The sequence below is a fragment of the Hippocampus guttulatus genome, chromosome 18 (genome assembly GCF_054856545.1).
Source record: "Hippocampus guttulatus isolate MCC_2025c chromosome 18, RoL_Hgut_1.0, whole genome shotgun sequence".
NCBI classification, from domain to species: domain Eukaryota; kingdom Metazoa; phylum Chordata; class Actinopteri; order Syngnathiformes; family Syngnathidae; genus Hippocampus; species Hippocampus guttulatus.
In genome coordinates this window covers 8,545,083-8,564,342 of record NC_141278.1, presented here as the reverse complement: position 1 = coordinate 8,564,342, position 19,260 = coordinate 8,545,083, and the positions used below count along the sequence as shown (strand labels likewise).

Here is a 19,260-nt window from a genome sequence, read left to right as displayed (position 1 = left end):
CCCGGGATTGAATGGGACAACTTTTTTCGGGATACCACGTATCGCACTTGCGCAGTGCACCCTCGGCAAAGTGTCAACGTGGTCGGGGTCTCCACGTACCCACGTCGTGACTCAGGCACGTACGTAGCACCCCACTTCCCTGTTTACGACTGTATTCGCGAAACTTAACGCCACTGTAATAACTGTAAGATGGTAAAGTGTGTATTTAGGTAGTTTAAGTCGTGACAAAGTCAATTTTGGGGGTGTTTCGGAAGTTTTGGGACGGGAATGAGGAGGGAGGAATGTCTCTACGTGGTAGTGGGAGGGACAAACGCGAGTGTCACGGGGGTTCTAATTAGCCACCGAGTGCCAACATGTCCGCCTTTTTTTGTGTTTTTTTTAAAACAGAAAACTTCTCCAAAAAGAAAATTGAGTAATGACCTCCTGATGCGTTTGGCTTTTGATAGTGTTCTTACATAAGAATTTTTTAAAAAGTTGTGATTTGGGAGGAGCGGCTCCAGCACCCTCAACTCCTCCTCAGACCACCGGTCCGGCTACGTTTATCGAATCTAGTCGGCCCTCCCAAACAAACAAGATGGCACCCTCCGCGCTATCGCTTCTGGTGTTCCTCTTCGGCCTCGCTTCTGTCCATTGCCAGTACGAGAAATACAGTTTCCGGAGCTTCCCCCGGAGCGAACTCATGCCACTAGAATCGGCTTACAAGTACGGGCTGGACCAGTACACGAATGAGAAATGGGCGGACACCGTGGAGTACTTGGAGGTCTCCCTGCGCCTCTATCGGCTGCTGCGGGACAGCGAAGCATTCTGCAACCTCAACTGCAGCTTGGTACGCCGAGAAGACGAGAGCAAGTTCGCAGAGTTCCCCGAGCTGCGAGCCTTTGGCAACGTGCTCCAGAGGGCCCAGTGCCTGAAGCGATGCAAGCAGGGTCTGCCCGCCTTCAGGCAGGCCCTGCCCAGCCGCGAGACCTTGGACGAGTTCGAGAGGAGGGAACCATACCGGTTCTTGCAGTACGCTTACTTTAAGGTGAGACCAGATAAGATTGTATGTAGTCTGTAAATTATATTCATGGAGAAAAGATATAGCTGGGAGGGGGGGGGGGGGGGGCATGTGATGCAATTTGTTGTATATTCATTGCAAGTACATATTTTATTTTTTAATTATTATTTAATTAATTTTATTTTCTAGGTTGTACATCTGCAACTCTGTTCTAAGGTTCAGTGTTTTGAATCTGGGCTCTGTGAATAAGTTAAAGAGTTTGCATGCTAACAGCACATGGGTGTGGAGGACGCCAAACCCGGAGATGCAGGGTAGTACGGTACTCCACACTGGCCAACTTCTTTAATATCAGGCTCGTTTTCTTAGATTTTTCCATACATCTTATTGTGAGAGACATGATATCATGATAAATATGGCCACACAATTTGGTGTCCGGGGTTCTGTTTATTTTTATTTTTTTAACCTGGATTCCCTCTTCAATATGGCTGCTTCAAACTCAAATATCCAACTTCTGTTGGGGGTTGTTTTCAATCAGACTGACAGGCTGGCCAAGGCCGTGTCGGCCTCCCATACTTTTCTGCTCAAGCATCCCGACGACGAGATGATGCAGAAGAACATGGCCTATTACATGAGCCTGCCGGGAGCTGAGGAGCACCTCAAAGACCTGGAGACCAAATCCTACGAGGTATCACCTCAATGCTCTCACTTCACCATCACCCTCCCTACCAAACATTATTTTTTTGGTTTTAGACGCTGTTTGTTCGAGCCGTGCGGGCGTACAACGGCGATAACTTCCGCACGTCGGTGTCCGACATGGAGCTGGCCCTGCGCGACTTCTTTAAGGTCTACGATGAATGCCTGGCCGCCTCTGAGGGCCCCAGGGACGTTAAGGAATTCAAAGACTTCTACCTTAACATAGCCGGTTAGTGCATTGTCGAAGTCAATGGTCTCCATGGTTTTCTTACACTGTCATCTTCTTCTGTAGCTGTCCCAATACTTTTGAGTGAGAGTCCATGCCTCCTCATGTGCGCGGCATGATCTCATCGTGTGCAGAATTGTCCACGGGGCTTATCGGACCAAAGACAGGTTGTCCAAGATTTATAAAGACATCACCATAAACTGTGCGTGATGTCATCAATCACACCCACAGGTTCAGTTTCTGCTCAAGTTGGGACACCTGTGGCAGCGCTAAAATGATCTAAAAATAACCGAGACACAATTGCCTTTTGTACCGGCAAGGTGACTGATCATGCTTGGATGGAAAGCATCAGCTCTTCCATCCCACGGTATGCGAGTTTAATCTGTCCTGAAGAGTGTTACTGGTTCACATGACGAAAACAAATGTGAACCGAACCCGTCAGTGATGTGACACAGATGCTTACAAAGCACAACATTGAGTGACACGCGCAAAAGACGACGTCACGCGACACATCTTTTTGTCATCTCCCGTCTACTTGCTCCATGCAATATTTCGAGACCCAAGCGTCCATTTCCATATTGTGTTTGACAAGTATAGTACTAACAATACAGTATTCGTAATTTCAAATTCCATTCCATTCCATTTTCCAATCCACTTTTTCCTCACAAGGGTTGTGGGGGGGTGCTGGAGCCTATCCCAGCCATCTTCGGGCAGTAGGCGGGGGACACCCTGAACTGGTTGCCAGCCAATTGCAGGGCACACACAGACAAACAACCATCCACGCTCACACTTAAGGGGTGTTCACACGGCACACATTTGCTCCGGCGCTGCACCGATGTATTTTGTTGCGATATATTTTGCACCGCAGCAAATTGTGTGGAGCGTTCACACGTACAAAGCCGCTGAGCGTGTCTGCCCCGGCACAGCGTCGGCGCAGCCCCACTTGCGTTCACACGGCAGTTTCTGCAGCGGGGCAAAACGACAGAAAACAAATGAGTTGTCGTGTTGGTTCTTTTTAAAACGTATACACAACTCAAGCGACTACTGGACAGGCACGTCCTTCTCCTTCTCGGTCTCCGTGCCTTCTGCTCGAGAGTGACCGCCCCCGAAAACGTAAATCAACGATGACTTCAATGACACTCAGAAAAGCAAACACGTAATGCGCCAAACAGAAAATCAAGAGAGGAAATCACAGAATAAATTGTATGGGGAGCGGGGGGTTGTGAACACACAACAAATGAACAAACTACACAAACAACTCCGAGACAGTCCAGTCTTCTACAAAAGGAAAGATGTTACCAGCCAAGTCTTATGTCGTTATTAAACAAACACATGGCGGAAGTCCGACAGAGCACGAAAGCAACGCATTCTCGCCGTACGTAAACTCTTCACAAGCATTTGCTCTGGAGCAAATTTAACCCAGTTGCGTTCACATGTGCAAATTTACACCGGTGCTGCTTCGCTAACGAGCATTTGCTCTAGAGCAAATTTTTAAACCACCTCCCTGAGGTGGATCAAATTTGGTCCGGTGTAAACTGTTTTCCGGGGCTACGCCGGAGCTAATTTGCACGTGTGAACGCACTACTGGGGCAGCCCCGTCGTAGCACCGGACCAAATCTTGCCGTGTGAACACCCCTTTACTCTAGGGACAATTTAGAGTGTTCAATAACCCTGCCATGCATGTTTTTGGAATGTGGGAGGAAACCGGAGTACCCGGAGAAAACCCACGCGAACATGCAAACTCCACACAGGGAGGCCGCAGCTGGAATTGAACCGTGTACCTATGCACTGTGAGGTCGACGCGCTAACCACTGGCCCACCAGGCCGCACAAACAATTATGCCCGATCAATTCTGCCTAGCAACAAGTGCCAACTCATCACATAAAATAAATAAATAAATGACTGGGCCACCAGGCCGCACTTTTTTTTTTTTTAAATGCCCGATCACAGAATGCCAATTTTTGGAGGGGGGGTGTCACAAACAATTGTGCCCGATCAATTCTGCCTAGCAACAGGTGACAACTCATCACATTAAATAAAAAAATTAATGACTGGACCACCGGTCTGCCCGTAATTTCAAATATACCACTGAATATAAACAACCGCTGTGTAACCGGATCACATTTTTTTACCAACACACACTGGAAAAAAGAAATTAAAAAGTGAGCATTTGCCGACATATTGGGCGCTCTGCTGAGACCCGTTTCGGCAGATTCAGGCAAGGTGTCCCAACACTTGAGCTAATAAATCTGTTTGTTGTCCCCAGATCACTACACGGAGGTGCTGGAGCGAAAGGTGCGGTGCGAGAGCGACCTGACCCCTGTAGTCGGCGGCTACGTGGTGGAGAAGTTTGTGGCCACCATGTACCACTACTTGCAGTTTGCCTACTACAAGCGTAAGTCGCTTGTGCCCGTCACGATGGTTGAGCTTGTGGACCATGACATTGGCCCTGAAGAGTTCATTTTTTTCGCCCGCAGTGAAGGATCTGAAGAACGCTGTGCCCTGCGCCACCAGCTACCTGCTCTTCGACCCCACAGACGAGGTGATGAAGAACAACGTGGTGTACTATAAGTTCCACAAGGACAAGTGGGAGCTCACCGACGAAGACTTCCAACCCAGAGCGGTCCGTCTCACACTAACGACTGCAACAGCAAAAAAAGAAACATTTATGACATTAAGTGTGTTGTGTAGGAGGCGGTGCGCTACTACAACCAGACCACCATGCAGATGGAAATGTTGGAATTCTCTCGAAAGCATCTGGCCAGTGATGATGAGGTGACTTTTATTTGTATTTTTTAAATACTTGGGTTTTTTTGCAATACCACAAGTCTCCACTAGGTTGCAGCAAAGCCACAAGTCACATCAAACCAGCCGGCGTGTGACGTGTCGAATAAAATCGCAATACTGTAATTCGGTTCAATCCAATGATTTTTTTTAAAATACAAAATTTGGGGGGGGGGGGAATATTCGTATGCCAAAATATTTTTCAAAAATGTACAAACTATGCGTTAAAGCACTCTTTTGCTAACCTATCAAATGTGTGAACTCATTTGATGCCATTTGAAGAAGTTAATTGTATAAAGTTAAAAATATTGTCATAAGAATAATATAAAAATGATTATCATTATTATTACAGCAGGTCTGTCACAGCTCAATATTTTCTGAATGAAAAAATATCCTGAATACTTGTTAAAGACAATTGTGTCACCTATCAGAAATAAAATATAATTCATCCTCCAAAATATTTAGATATTATTTGTACCATATAGTGTCATTATTTTGATTATTGATAATACAGCTTTATTAATATGAAAGAAATACAAAATATTTCAATAAATACAAGCACAAATTATACATGCAGTGTTTTAAGAAATAATTTTTTCTTCTTACCATTATTTTCAGGAATAATATTTCTCAAATTGTAATGAATTGAAACACACAATCACTTTTATTTTTTGATTGTTTTAATTATATTGTTTAATGAGAAAAAAGTTGTTCCTTGTAGGCATTATTTTTTTATCATACATATTTCAATATAAATAAAAAAATTGAAACAAATAACTGGCTTTTTTTAAATTATAAAAGCTTCAAAACAAAACAATTGTATTTCTTCTTACCACAATTAGTATTTTTATGTGATTCCAGCAGCTGAACTTCCATTTCGAGCCTTTAATTATTTTAAATATTATAATATAATAATATATAAATTATGAGGACTGCAAATATGCTTGATATGAATATCCTTTCTAAACAAATATGTTTTGAATTTTTTCTAATTGGATGTATCTTGGTGTGTTATCCGCAGGGTGAGGTGGTGGAATTTATAGATGAGTTTCTGGATTAGCAACAGCAACCCTGAAAGAAAAACACACAGACACACACACACAAACACACAAGCTAGCATTTATTTATTGAACTTTGTTATTACAAAAAAAAACTAAACAAAAAAAAATCCATCCTCGTTTGATTTTACATTCTCGGGAGGAAGGGGAGAATAATTTTCTAACTCAATGTTATATGAATCAATGTGTCTGCTGTGAATTGTTTGACAATAAAACAAGTTGCCAAAACACGCGAGTCATCTTCCATGACCCCCAAAAGTGATGGCTGCGCTTAACGATGGGGAGTTGGTCGTCATAATCATCAAGAAGGAAAGACTATTAAGATGTGAGTGAGGATGAAGTCAGATCAGACACACACGTGTTGAATCGTGTTTGAACATTGAGTCTCCGTGCAGTTTGTCGCATGCACATGCTAAAATGTCCGCAGCGGAAAATTCCCTCCCGGGTACGTGAGTGTGTGTTGTCTCTGTGCTTTTTTTTTTTTTTTTGAAAAACAGCAAAGGATGCAGACATGAAACAGTCGACATTCTTGCTCAGCTCTCTATTTAATTAAAGGCAAATTGTATTTTATCTTTAACTAAAGCTGGTGTCATCAAAGCTGTTTGTTAGTGAGTAAGCGAAGTTACTCAAAAGAAAAGTTCACGGATTGACTTCCTCAGACAAGGAGGGGTCATCGTGGCCGTTTGTTGGCTAGTAAGCCAACGAAGTAAGCTAGCGTAAGTAAGCTTTTTCCCCACGTACATTGTAGGAGGGTGGGACACGGACACAGTCAGAATCATTGAAATTCCGGTCTTAAGCTAGCAAAACTTTTTTTTCATCTGTCAACGTTAATGACGAAAATTGGGCTGCGGTCTTGATTAATTGTTGCTAATCTGAAAGTAGGATTTTGTTTAGCCTCAGCGAAAGGTCATCCATTGCAGTGTCTGATGTGAATTACAAGGCAGACTAACACATTTAGAAGTTTATTTTGGCCAACAGAACACAAACATGCCATTTTAACAACACACAGGATCTGATTTGTAATTAAAATGTGGTCCATTGGTTCATTAGCCCCACGTCACCTGCAATTCCGGACATTTCCAGAAATAGACACTGTACACACTTTGACCTCGCTGATAAGAGTTGACAGTGTTATGTCTTTGAGCGCAATCGCACAAACGTACGTACGTCATACGGCAAGTAATATTCACCTCAACAAGTATATATCATCGGCTGTTACATTCATCATCACGGTGGCAGATTGGCATATTTAATTACCGACTACGTGTCAGTCGTTTTTTTTGGACCGCTAATCGGTAATTATATCACTGCTGAATACTCTCTATCGAAAGCAGCAAATGAACACGCCCGCACTCTACAGTACAAGCTGTAAAACAAAAGGGTGAGGAACAAAAAAATTAAATAAAAATACACACGTGCAGCCAACATAATAACAACAGCACGGAAACAATCAAATCAAGCGAAATACCACAATGTGCAATCTGGAAACATTTCGAGGTGGCCCCCCTCTCGTCATTTTTGTATGTAAAAAAAACAAACAACGAAACACCTCCCACCGTTCCATATCGAGGACTGACATCTAATACAAAAAATTCCTTGGGATATGCAGTAGAAGGTTGAGACCTGATTAAAAAAAAAGGAAAAAAATCTAGACGAGATTACAATCGGACAGCGACATCGCCATGATCAACTGAAACTTGGCTCACATATTTTTTTATTTGGGATTTTTTTGCAGATTACACCTTTGAGCAGTGGTGTCAAACTCATTTTTGTCGTGGGCCACATTTTAGTTTCCGTTTCCCTTGGAGGGCCATCACGACTCAAACCAAAATTTTTAAAAAGTCAATAGTAGCGGTTGATTCAACTAAAATGCTTACAATATGTCTCTTATTTATTACATCTGAGAATTTAAAATTTTGGCCAGCATCATGGAAGTTGACATGCTTGATTTGCTTTTGCGGGCCACGTAAAAAGATATGGTGGGCCAGCTCTGGCCCCCAGGCCTTGACTTTGACACCTGTGCCTTCGATGACATAGGGTTGATTGGCAGATGTAGTTAAAGGGAATGTCAGCTACATTTTTTTCGTTAGCTACTGTAATGCTTTGTTTAACTCCTCATGGAATTATGTAGCTCTGTTGTAGTTTTCCTACAAAACAGATGACCAAAAACAAACAAACCCCCCCTCCCAAAAAAACAGCTAACGACTTAACTTAATTCCATTTTAATAGTGAACATCTAAAAATAGAGAAGGGAAAAAAAATTCAAACATAAATTGGAACGCTGGAATTTGAAATTTAGAGATAAATATAGTTGGGATTTTTTTTGGGGGGGGGGGTTCAGTATTCAAAGTCAACATCTAAAAAAAATAAAATAAAATTGTCATCCATGAAGTGGAACGTCATAACTAGTTTGCAAAGTTTAAACTTAAAATTCTGAGAAAAATGCACAGCTTGTATAGATTTTGTATTTTTAAACTTTTTTAATGGTGGGGGTTATTTGCAAGGGTATTTTCAATATTTCTTCCAATGATTTTTTAAATTCTCAGTTAAGCTTCACTATTTAGCCTTTTGTTGTTTCTTCCTGTTAGCCTCGTCATAAATCTAAAATAATAATAATAATACCAACCACACACTTAATCAACACTCCATCTAAAATGCTAACATATAAGAACAAAGATGACGAAAAATTCCTTCGTACAGAATGTGGCACGTCAGAACCCGATGAACAATTTTATTCCCAAATTGATTTTATTGGAAATAGCCCTTTCTCAAGGGTATTTGCAAGGATTAGTCCAAAGAAAAAAAACAAAAACTACAAACATCTTCTTGTCAAACGTAAAAGACGTAATGTCTGAAATAATAGACAAACTTCCCCAAATGCAAACCGCCATTCCAGCTCGACGGCTGACATTTAAAAAACAATTCCGCACTACACACAGTGGAACGTGAGAACAATTTGTCGTCAAGATTTCAACCCAAACTTTCTTTGTAAATTTGATCAGGCAAACAGCATCTTGAGTCATTAACAGTGATTGACGATGTCTGGTGATCGTCGAAAGCATAAGAATTAACTCTGCTGAGCTCGACTGCCTGATATTCGCCATTTTCTGCTCATGACACTTTTAAATGGGGGGGGGGGGGGGGGGGCAAGCCGCCATTCCAGCTCGACGGCTGTCATTTAAAAAGCATTGATGACCAAAAATATTCCTTTCAACATTCAGTGGAACATCAGAACTCGAACAGTTTTCAAAATGGATGATTTAAACCCAAGCTGCATACGAACAAGCAAATCATTGGTGGGATGATTTTTTTTTTCGTCTATGGTTAGCTTCATTTTTTTTTTTTTACCACCAGCTACTAATGTAGGACAGGACCATAACGATGGTGGAAAGGGGACCTCTTTGACAAGAGGGTGAAGGTTAACACCCGAAACTCGCTGGCCACGCCCTTTTACGTTGAGAGCAATGGCGCCGTCCGTATGACGTCGTCTGGCATTTTCTTATCTCAATACGTGGAGCCGCATCGACTGTGCGAACACACAGCAATGTGCTCCTTCTGCTTTACCGAGTTTGCTCTGAAGGCACCAACAAATAAATATCTTAACTTTTTCCCCTCTAATGCAGTCAGTGTGAAAATTAACCCCAAATCCGAAAAAAAAAAATGGAAACGGCTTGTGTTCGACTTCCAAGGGTCCACTGTGTGTCACTTTTCTGTTGACTTGTCTCTCGCACCCCCCGCAAATTTATCCCAAATTCTGCTGCGCATTCCACCCCAAAAAGTCTCTGAACCCCTAAACTTTCTGTTGCATCTCCATGTGCTGGCTGCCTTGTCCCTTCCCGTTCATGTTGTACGCAGAATTCTTCTGCTGTCGCCACCGGTAGCACCACACCGTCAATATGACTGCCGCGACCACCACGCATACCGCCGCAATGATGGCCGCCACGGTGGGGCCTTGGCGCGAGGGGTTGGGCGGCGGGCAGTTCTCCCCAATGCATACTGTCTCGCCCATCTCGCCCTCCACCTCACCCCTTTCACCAGTCTCACCAGGCAAGTTGTGCAAGGTGCGATCCCCGGTTGACTCATCAAGGGTGTCGCTATCCTGTGTCGGATCCAGGAAGGGGTTTTGGGTAAGATCTAGGAGCCACGAGTTGGTGGGGACCACCTGCTGGGTGTCGTACTCCATGGTATCCGAGGAAGAGGAAGAGGCGGGGTTGTCTGGGGCGGTGGTTTCCCGTTCTTCAATTTCAGGTGCTTCTGGGATGCTGGCGTCTGGGCCCAGTTCTTCTACCTCATTAGGGTGGGCGGCAACCGGGTGTCCGTCCAGCCAGGTTTCGTCTGTGGTGGTCGCTCCTCCTACGTCGTCCCGGGTGGCGTTATGACTGGTCTCGCTTGTTTCAGGAAAGACGACGTGCTGATGATCGTCACCGTCTTCGCGGCTCTCATGTTCGTTGTGGCTATCTTGTTCGGCGTGGCTGTTGTCGCCATCCTGCCTCCTGTCGTCTGTATAGTGGTCACGGTCTTCGCTGTTTTCGTCCTCATGGTTGTATTCATGATGGTCGTAACGACTGTTGTGATCGTCATGGTCTTGTCCGTCGTGATCGTCGCGGTGGACATCATCGTCATCATCGTGGTGTTTGTGGTCATAGTGTTCATCGTGATCATGGTCGTGATCATCACCGTGGTTGTTATTGTGCTCGTAATTTTCTTCATGAACGCGATCGTCATGGTCCGAATGCTCCTCAGAACCATTCTCCTGAAAATGGCTGCCGTTCTCATGGGCACCACGTCCGTCAGAACTGTCATTCCGGCTGCCGTAGCGCACCTCCTCATGCTCGCCCATGTCATAGTGATCGTCGTGGTGGTTTTCGTAGTGGTCGCGATTGTCCAGTTCTTCCTGCTGAACTGGAATTTGTTCCACTTGACCGACATCACGGTGATCGAGACTCTCCCGCTCGCGGTTGTTAAAGTTCTCCTCGGACTGCCCGCCGGAGGACCGCTGAGTTGTAGTCAGGGTCACGGGATCCACGGAGACTGGGTGTTGTTCCTGCTGTTGCTGCTGGAAGGCCTCAGAGGGGAACCAGAAGAGGTGTTTCTGGGTCAAGAGGGAGACCGGCGGTTCCGTGGATGTCGTCGTCGCCACCCGTTCCTGCCCAGCGGAGTCCTCCCAATCCCGTTCCTTGTCACTTCCCGTAATTTCTTTAATGTCCACGTCATCTACTTGCACCTTCTCCTGACCGTGCATGTTTGGATCCTCTTCCTCTCTTTGAAAGCTTATCTCTTGGAGCTCCTGGTCCCTGGGTTCTTCTGGGTGGGCCTCCAATTGCCTGTCGTCCTCATTCTGGTGGTCCGCATCGGCATACGTGAACTGGTCCTCGTAGTCCACGTGAGTCTCTGTAAAGTCTACAAGGACACAAAGACAATCAGTTCCTCTTGATCACTAAAGACACAAAAATGCAACACAGAAGTTGAAGTAACAAAGGACCAAATGAACATACAAACTGATGAAGGAATTAACAGATCTGGGTACCAACAAACTAAAGAACAACCAACTGTTAGGCCTGCACGTGGGATCTGTGATCCCTTGGTTCTTATGACGCCCAATTTGTACACCACCCCAGTGTGCATATCCTCACAGCCTTCAGACGGCTTCTTCTGCTCCTTCTTCCACCCCAGTTGTGAATCGGGCCACGCCACGGCATGTCGCACCCGGGTGCCAAAGCAGCCATTTTAATCCCGACTCACAAGAGATACATTGTTCGTGGAGAAAGCAAGAATCGAGCGGAGGGTCGCTGGACCACAGGTGCTGACAAGCTAGGGAAGTCAACCTTCAGTCTAGGTCATGAAAAATAAGAACCAGTAAATGGTAGCACTTTTAATTTATTATTTTTTGGTACCTTTGATGCAAATCTGCACCAGTCCATACCACTCGCCACAGCTGTCGCACAGCAAGCTGAAGGCACTGTGGCCGTTGGGCATGACGTAGCCTGGAATGCATGTGTATAGGAGCTCATCGCCCAGTTCAAAGCCGCTGTGGTCCTGAAGGCGGGCGTTGGGGAAAGAAGGGGGGTCACCGCATGGCACGCCTGTTGTCAACAAAAAATAATACCATCATCCAATTTCTTTTTTTAGTCACCCTTTAATTGACGGATTGATTCACTGACCTTTGTCTTTGATACAGAATGCATTCAAACTGTTGGGGTCGCCTGTAGCGTTTTCTGTCCTCACATCCACGGCTTTTAGCGAGCCGCCCACATAGTTACACTCGGTGGTCCTGGAATGAGATAACTGCTGGTTTGTTCAAACTTGACTAAATATGAGCAACTTACTTTATTATCAGTCACTGTTCTAAAAACAAATGGCTAACAACAACAAAACAAACCACTGAAAATTAACGAATCCTCTTACTAACTCGCAAATGAACACGCAAACAAATTAGATGACAAACAAATGAAAATACAAAAAAAAATTGACTTATGAACTAATTAGCCAACCAACTAAAAAAAAAAAATTAACTCCTGAAGAAACTAACGGACTAATAAATCAACCAAGGAATAAGTGGGAAAGTGAATATACGAACACCGGTGAATGGACAAAAACAAAGCAAAACAACTAATAGCTAACTAATAAAAATAATAATAATAATAATAATTTAACCAACTAACTAACCAGCCACAAAATAGGGAACAAATGAAGAATAGCCGAATGAACATCCGACCTAACTAAAAAACAACAACAAAAAAAACCTATTACACAAACCCACTTATAAAATAGCTAGCCAGCTAGCTAACAACCTAAAAAAATTATAATAACTACCTAACAGAAGAGCAAACTAACTCAGGAACAAATAGGTCAGCTTGTGAACTAATTAATGAACTTGTAAACCAGCAACTAACAAAAAATAAAAAATAAAAAAATGGAAGAATGGACCCATGAGTAAATTAGCGAACAAACGTATGGTTCACTCCCATTTGCCACAAAAGTCCCTCAATGCAATCAATATAAAATGTATTCCGGAAAGAAGTTTCAACTCTAGTACGAGTAGGATCCATCCAATATTCGCCCACCGTTTCTTCTTCTGGAATTCCTTGTGCAAATATTATGTCAGCGTATCGAAGTGCCGCCTGTGCAATGTGGCGTAGCTTTATCGCACAGCTAGTTGACGTTCCCATGCGCGGACGTCTTTTCGAGAAAAAAAACGGTATAAAACATGGAACCAGTCTCCTGATAGGAAAACACTTCCCCACCTCTACTTTCCAAGGCCTCACTAATTGTTGGGAATGCCAGACAGCGAGAAATCATGTGAGTCATACGCTACGAGAGTGTGTCAACATCAACATGGGCTTATAAGGACAAAATTCAGGCAACCAGCGCAGGACAAAAGTGGGCATAGGAAAGCCCCTTACTGTACTAGTTTGTGTGAAATGTGTGTGTGTGTGCGTGTGTGTGTGTTGTGGTTGGTTGGCATGCCAACAGCACATCTTACTCTGCCAGATAAGATGTGAGATGGGGTTACGTATGTACACACAGCAGAAGGCAACTTTCTGGTTCTTGCAGGATTTTGTCATACCCAACCATTGAGTCAATGGTATGTGCCATTTTCATCCCGAGGTGGAACCTACCATTCAGATCAACATTTAACAGCAACAACTACAATTATTTAAGTGAGTTCTTTTCAGAACTGTAACAGGGTTGCAAACGGATGAACTCGGTAACGTACTGAAAAAGGAAACGAACGAACACCATATCGCTTGTGAATAAATGGGAAAAAAAACTAAGTAACAAATGTAGACACAAATGACGAACGGACGAAATGACAGCCGAACGGATTAGTTTCTGTAATTGATGGGCGAGCTAACTGACTGACTAGCGCACTGACAAATTTATTGACTGACTGACTAAATATCCAATCAGCAACATGGTGATTAATACACGCCCTTATCCACTCGGCAGAAATAATTTGGGAAGAATTATTATGACAAATATGACCTGGACGAATTGAGATCTTTCCCTAAGTGGGAAAAAGAACAACCTAACAGCCACAAACACCCGTCAGAATCCTCAGAAATGGAATCAATTACGCCGCCATTGCGGTTGTTTCATGTTGTAAGCGGAGCCCAAAATGGCATCCGACGGAGCACTTTTTCCCGGCAGTGCTGGTTTGACACGTCCTCACCATGTTTCACACCTCCCGGTGTCATCCGTCTGTCTGGTCTGAGGCCTTTAGCACCCTTTTAGCCCCGGCCTTCATGCATTGAGTTGGCCGCAACATCACAGAGCAAAACATTCGTCCTCTCCTGGTTATCGTATCGCTTTAACGTGGTGTTAGCCTGCTACTCGAGGAATTTCCTGTACTGATTCAATTCGATGCATGACTCACCTCACAGTAGTCATTTCCCAATGGGAAAGCCGGGATGCTAACAAGCTATTTCCATTTATATCAAGATCAACATTTAACATGCTGCTTTCTTGCCATATCCAGAATAAAAAAAAATTGCTAAAATCAGTGAAGTATCTTTTAGCGTAATATTAACAAACAAACTAATTCATGAACCAACAAGCTAGGACGTAATAAACAAACTACTGTACCAGAATGAAACCAATGTACTGACTCGTAACTAACCAACAAACTAACGAATGACCAAGCATACTCACAAAGAAACACGGAACGAACAAGCCAACTGACTAGCTAATGAATGGATTAACAAACTCTGTAGCAAACTGAAGATCAAACTATTGAAGTAACGAACCAGTAGTCAAACTAACGGATTGAACTAACTCATCAACTTGCAGATAAAACGCTAACCAGCTAACAAACTGGCAAATTACCAAACTGCAACAACTGAACTGACCAAATAACTAGCAAACGGACAACCCTTTGACCTAAAGTAACAACGGAGCGGACGAACAAAGTGTCAAACCGACTAACTGTCGAATTAATTGACAACAACCGAACCACCCGAATAACTAGCAAATGATGGAAGATTGTAATTAAGCAATTAACTAACTGCTAATCACGCCTCTAACCGCTCGAATGACTTGGCATCCCCATTGACGATGTCACCTCCTTCCATAAGTGTGCTTGTTCCTTGTGTGTCTCGTGGATGACACCCCCGGCTCAGAATTCCCGACTCCTCATCCTCTTCTTCCAGAGGAGTCTTTTCTCCTGTCACAATCCCGTTGAAAAGCAAAAGGTAGAGAGAAGAGTTCGTTTCTTACCCGAGCGAGCCTCCGGATAGCCAACCGCGAGTGCACGAAGAGAAGAAGCACTCCATGACGGCGTGTCTTAGCTCCGAGGCCGACGACAGGCGGGCCTGCCGGGAGGCGCAAGCCCCCTCGGCGTCACGCCACGTAGAACTGGACGACAAGTTCCCAAGCTCCACCACAAACACCCGACCTGTGATACAAATATGGACTTAAGTTTATCATTGGGCCCAAAAACAAAAATGACATCAGAAATAATTCTGAAGCAGGGCGGCACGATGAGGGACTGGTTAGCACGTCCGCCCCACAGTGCAGTGGTACAGCGTTTGAATCCGGCTTTCCTGTGTGGACTTTGCATGTTCTCTCTGTGCCTGTGTGGGTTTTCTTCGGGTACTCCGGTTTCCTCCCACATTCCAAACACAGGTCAATGGAACACTCCAAATTGTCCCTTGGTGTGATTGTGAGCGCGAATGGTTGTTCGTCTCCGTGTGCCCTGCGATTGGCTGGCAACCGGTTCAAGGTGTCCCTCGCCTACTGCCCAAGACAGCTGGGAGAGGCTCCAGCATCGCCCGCGGGCCTCGTGAGTATAAGCCGATCTGAAGATGGATGGATGGATAATTCTGAAGCATTTATTTTCAGTCTCTTCAAAGATTTCACCTGTCATCGATATTTTTTATGTATTCATTTCATTTTTGCCGCATGTTTCAAGATTGTTCAATTTAATTTAGATCGTGCTTTTTGGAGGTATTTAACTCTTTTCATTTGTTTAAAGGATAAACTATATACATTATTTATCATGTATTTTTAAGAACACTTTTCATTGCTGATTGACCAAGTGGATTTTTAGAGTAACTATAGCTTTTCGAAATAAGAAAATATGTCTAAATGTATATTATTTGTAGACTCCTTTTTTCAAGTTATTTAAGATATGTTTTCAATTTAATTAAAAATATAGAATGGATTGATTTTCATGGTACAATTAAAGCTATTAATTGCTCAAAACGTTATTTTTAATTGACAAATATAAATATTTTACTTGTGGATTTTCTTCAAAGTAATTCGACTTTCATTTATTTAAAATATACTTGTAAAAATATGATAAATTGTATTTATGTAGCAAATACTGAAAGGCGTGTGTATTGGTAAAAAAAAATCACATAATCTACTTTTAATTTATTTTAAAAATTTAAATGTATAAGAGGGTCGAATATCGCACAAAACAAAGAGTTTTTTGAAAAACTCTTTGTTTTGTGCGACAAAGAAATTTGAAAAACGATCCTTCAGATCGTTTTTCAAATTTCAACCATGACATATTTCGATTTTAAAAGGATATTTGACGTAAAAGACATAGTAATGTCAGCAACAAATTGCCTCTAACAATGATTTAAAGCAGGATTAAACTGACTTTGAGCCACAATGTTTTCCTTTCTTACCATCTGCATGGACAACAGAAGCCACCAAAAGACAAACAAAGCATCCAAGGAAACCCAGCATCCTTCTCCTCACTCAAATATTTTCTTGTGTTCTGAAAAAGGCAACTGTATCTTCCTGTAAGTCACTACAACTTCCTCCAGAGGCTGCAGAGGTAAGACTGAGCGAAGAGGAGGTGTGATGAGGAGGACCATGATGATGATGATGGTGATGATGATGACGAGGAGGAGGAGGAGGCCAAGGGTCCAGTTGGTCAGCGGATGGAGAGAGGCTGTGAAAAGTCGCACTGTGCCGCGAGTGCGACATGAATTCAAGTATTCCCTGCATGATTATTGCACACTTTAAAAGTTAGAGACGTTTTTATATTTGGCTTCGATTCATAGAAAATGACAGAAGTTTTTGGAATAATGTTTTATACAGTATATATACAGTATATATACTGTATAAATATATATATATATATATATATGTATATATATATATATATATATATATATATATGTCAGCAGAAAAATGGCAGAAAAAGCCTAGTAGACCATCAGAACTTTCTTTGCAATTAATCAGAGATGCTTTCGGTGGTGGCAGGTGTGTGCTAACAAGTTTGGATGTGATTGGTTCACCAAATACATCAAATCCTATTCAATTCCTTTTTTTAGTGCATTTGCCTCGGCCTCAAAGGAAGTGCAAGTGACAGCGTGACTCACGCCCATGGGATCATTTGAACATTTCAAAGTCTTACCCCTCCTAAAAAAAAAAAAAAGTGGGAAAATCGGATGACAAGTCACTGATTCACTCCCGCTGCGTTTTGCTTGAGACAGGTGAGAACTGTATTTTGACGGCTTGCGCGATGGGCATGCAAACGTGGCAAAGATGTGTCATCCGGCAGGAAGCGCACACCCATTCACCCAATTTGTTGTCTGTTGTGGCACTCGGAGTTCCCGACAAGAAAGTCAGAAGAGGTCAAAGGAAGGAAGGGATGATTTGGTCGCCGTGGCAGCATCGCCTTGTGATGGTCAAGGATGAACTCTTGGGGGACATAGATTGTGAGGTTTCGGTGAAAAGTGACATCAGAAGGCACCGCAAAGACCTCAGTCAATGGTCAGATGGGACGTTCGGTACCAAAGTGTAGGGCATACTTGTGACAAAAGTAAGTCTTTTCGGACATTGTTAAACTTGGCCTTCCACAGGTGATGTTAATGTTGAGTCATAGTCATGCTGCCACCTACTGCCTGGATGTGCAAAATGCTGCTGGGGCCTAAATTGACTTTGTCATCTTTTGTATACATCAGAATGAAATTAATTGGGTTTTGGATTTAAGAAAGAAAATACAAATGATAAGATTAATGATTTTCATTAGTACATAGGGTGGAGGTAAAAAGTCTACACACCCTTCTTAAAAATTCCAGGGGTTTATCATGTAGAATATGACGCTAAGATAAATCATGGGAAACCCTTTTCCACCATGAATGTGATTTACAAATTTACAACCTGTTCAGCTCAAGGGGAACTACAACTGAACAAGTGAGATCAGGCGCTTTCACGATTGTGCACACCCTCTTATAGCTGCGGATTTGGCCGTGTTCACTATTAACCAACTGCATTCAAACTCATGTCAAATGGGAGTCAGTAAACACTCCGCAACCATTTAAAGTGCCGCTGATTAACCAAAAATAAAAATTTGATGTTCTAGTGGGCTTTTCATGACACGTTTTTAATGCTGGCAGAAGCCTAAACGTTTTACACTAAAACTTTGAACAGGGGTGTGAGACTTTTTATATTCACTGGACACATCAGTACAACATACAAACATTTTACCCATTATGTCCAGCATATACAGTACATATTTTAAATAATCTAAACAATGATTTAAACAATACATTTTCAACTGATTTCTGAAAAACTTCAAAAGCTCAAAAAACACAAACCAACCAAAACAGGTGAAATGACTCCAGAATCAGAATCAGCTTTATTAGCCAAGTATGTAGAACACACCAGGATTGTATCTCTGATAGTAGAGGCTACATTAGTATTGCAATAACAAGCAACTTCGATAAACAAAGACATCACACGTACTGTATCTACTGTAAGTACTTTCCATAATGTAAGAGTACCATTGTGCAGTAGTCCCACCCAATGACAGCTGTGCAGCAATGTGCAGAGTCATCGAGCAGAGATAAAGTGATCAGTGGTGCAATACAATACAATGACGGTTGTGCAGTTGGTGCAGATAATCGTTGCACCATTTTCTAAGTGACCAGTGGCGGTGATTGTAGGTGTGCAATTAAACAGAAAGTCCCTGAGTGCTTTAAAGTGTCTGGTGCTGTGGAATATTGACCGACAATTGTTTAAGTATGTAGAGAGCTGGAGCTTCAATGATCATTGCGGTAATACTGTTCCACACGGATGTGGAAAAATGCAAAGAGTCACGATATAAATGGTGAGATGGAAGGGGGTGTTTGAATGTCTGCTGGTTTTGGTGCGTATGGTTCGATGGCACTTAACTGAAGGGAGTAGCCTAGGGTGGAAGAGGTGGTGGGCAGGGTGGGCAGGGTGTGGGCCAGTTGAGGTTTCAAAGATGCCCCAGGCAATGGACTTCAATCAGCTATTTCATTTATAAATCAGAAACGACACCTAATTATATACTTTTTTAAAAATAATAAGTTTTTTTATTTAACCAAATTTGCTCAAATAAGAAAAAAAATGTGTATGAATTTAAATAGTGTGACGATTGTCCCCAGAATACAACCAAAACAGATTGAGTTCAATCACATATCTCGATATAACATTTATTTGAAATAAGAAACATTTCGGAATTGTCGAAATATTCACGTGCCAAAGTGCAAATTCATCAGGAAGCGACGAAACGCAGG

The 19,260-nt window shown here is 42.8% G+C and overlaps 2 protein-coding genes across 2 annotated transcripts; one reads left to right on the top strand and one right to left on the bottom strand.

Moving 5' to 3' along the window:
- Positions 1-34: 34 nt before the first annotated feature.
- Positions 35-6,221, top strand: crtap (cartilage associated protein). The gene is made up of 7 exons (XM_086136887.1): positions 35-1,024; positions 1,533-1,682; positions 1,748-1,919; positions 4,183-4,311; positions 4,394-4,539; positions 4,608-4,691; positions 5,722-6,221. Exons 1-7 carry the CDS (start codon positions 575-577, stop codon positions 5,758-5,760), a joined length of 1,170 nt encoding a protein of 389 aa, XP_085993013.1. The 5' UTR covers positions 35-574; the 3' UTR covers positions 5,761-6,221.
- A 483-nt stretch (positions 6,222-6,704) lies between these two features.
- Positions 6,705-16,525, bottom strand: susd5 (sushi domain containing 5). The gene is made up of 5 exons (XM_086137650.1): positions 16,393-16,525; positions 14,975-15,152; positions 11,920-12,029; positions 11,653-11,841; positions 6,705-11,158 (listed from the first exon to the last, which is right to left on the bottom strand). Exons 1-5 carry the CDS (start codon positions 16,451-16,453, stop codon positions 9,549-9,551), a joined length of 2,148 nt encoding a protein of 715 aa, XP_085993776.1. The 5' UTR covers positions 16,454-16,525; the 3' UTR covers positions 6,705-9,548.
- Between the last annotated feature and the right edge of the window lie 2,735 nt (positions 16,526-19,260).

What these genes read in the sequence shown, in the direction of transcription:
- susd5 (XM_086137650.1), bottom strand. Translation starts at nt 16,453, where the DNA reads ATGCTGGGTTTCCTTGGATGCTTTGTTTGTCTTTTGGTGGCTTCTGTT. An exon ending in ATTCTGTATCAAAGACAAAG is followed by an intron (nt 11,842 to 11,919) that starts GTCAGTGAATCA and finishes TGTTGACAACAG; the next exon opens with GCGTGCCATGCGGTGACCCC. An exon ending in GGTGCAGATTTGCATCAAAG is followed by an intron (nt 11,159 to 11,652) that starts GTACCAAAAAAT and finishes GTGTCCTTGTAG; the next exon opens with ACTTTACAGAGACTCACGTG.
- crtap (XM_086136887.1), top strand. Translation starts at nt 575, where the DNA reads ATGGCACCCTCCGCGCTATCGCTTCTGGTGTTCCTCTTCGGCCTCGCT. An exon ending in GCAGTTTGCCTACTACAAGC is followed by an intron (nt 4,312 to 4,393) that starts GTAAGTCGCTTG and finishes TTTCGCCCGCAG; the next exon opens with TGAAGGATCTGAAGAACGCT. An exon ending in ATCTGGCCAGTGATGATGAG is followed by an intron (nt 4,692 to 5,721) that starts GTGACTTTTATT and finishes TGTTATCCGCAG; the next exon opens with GGTGAGGTGGTGGAATTTAT.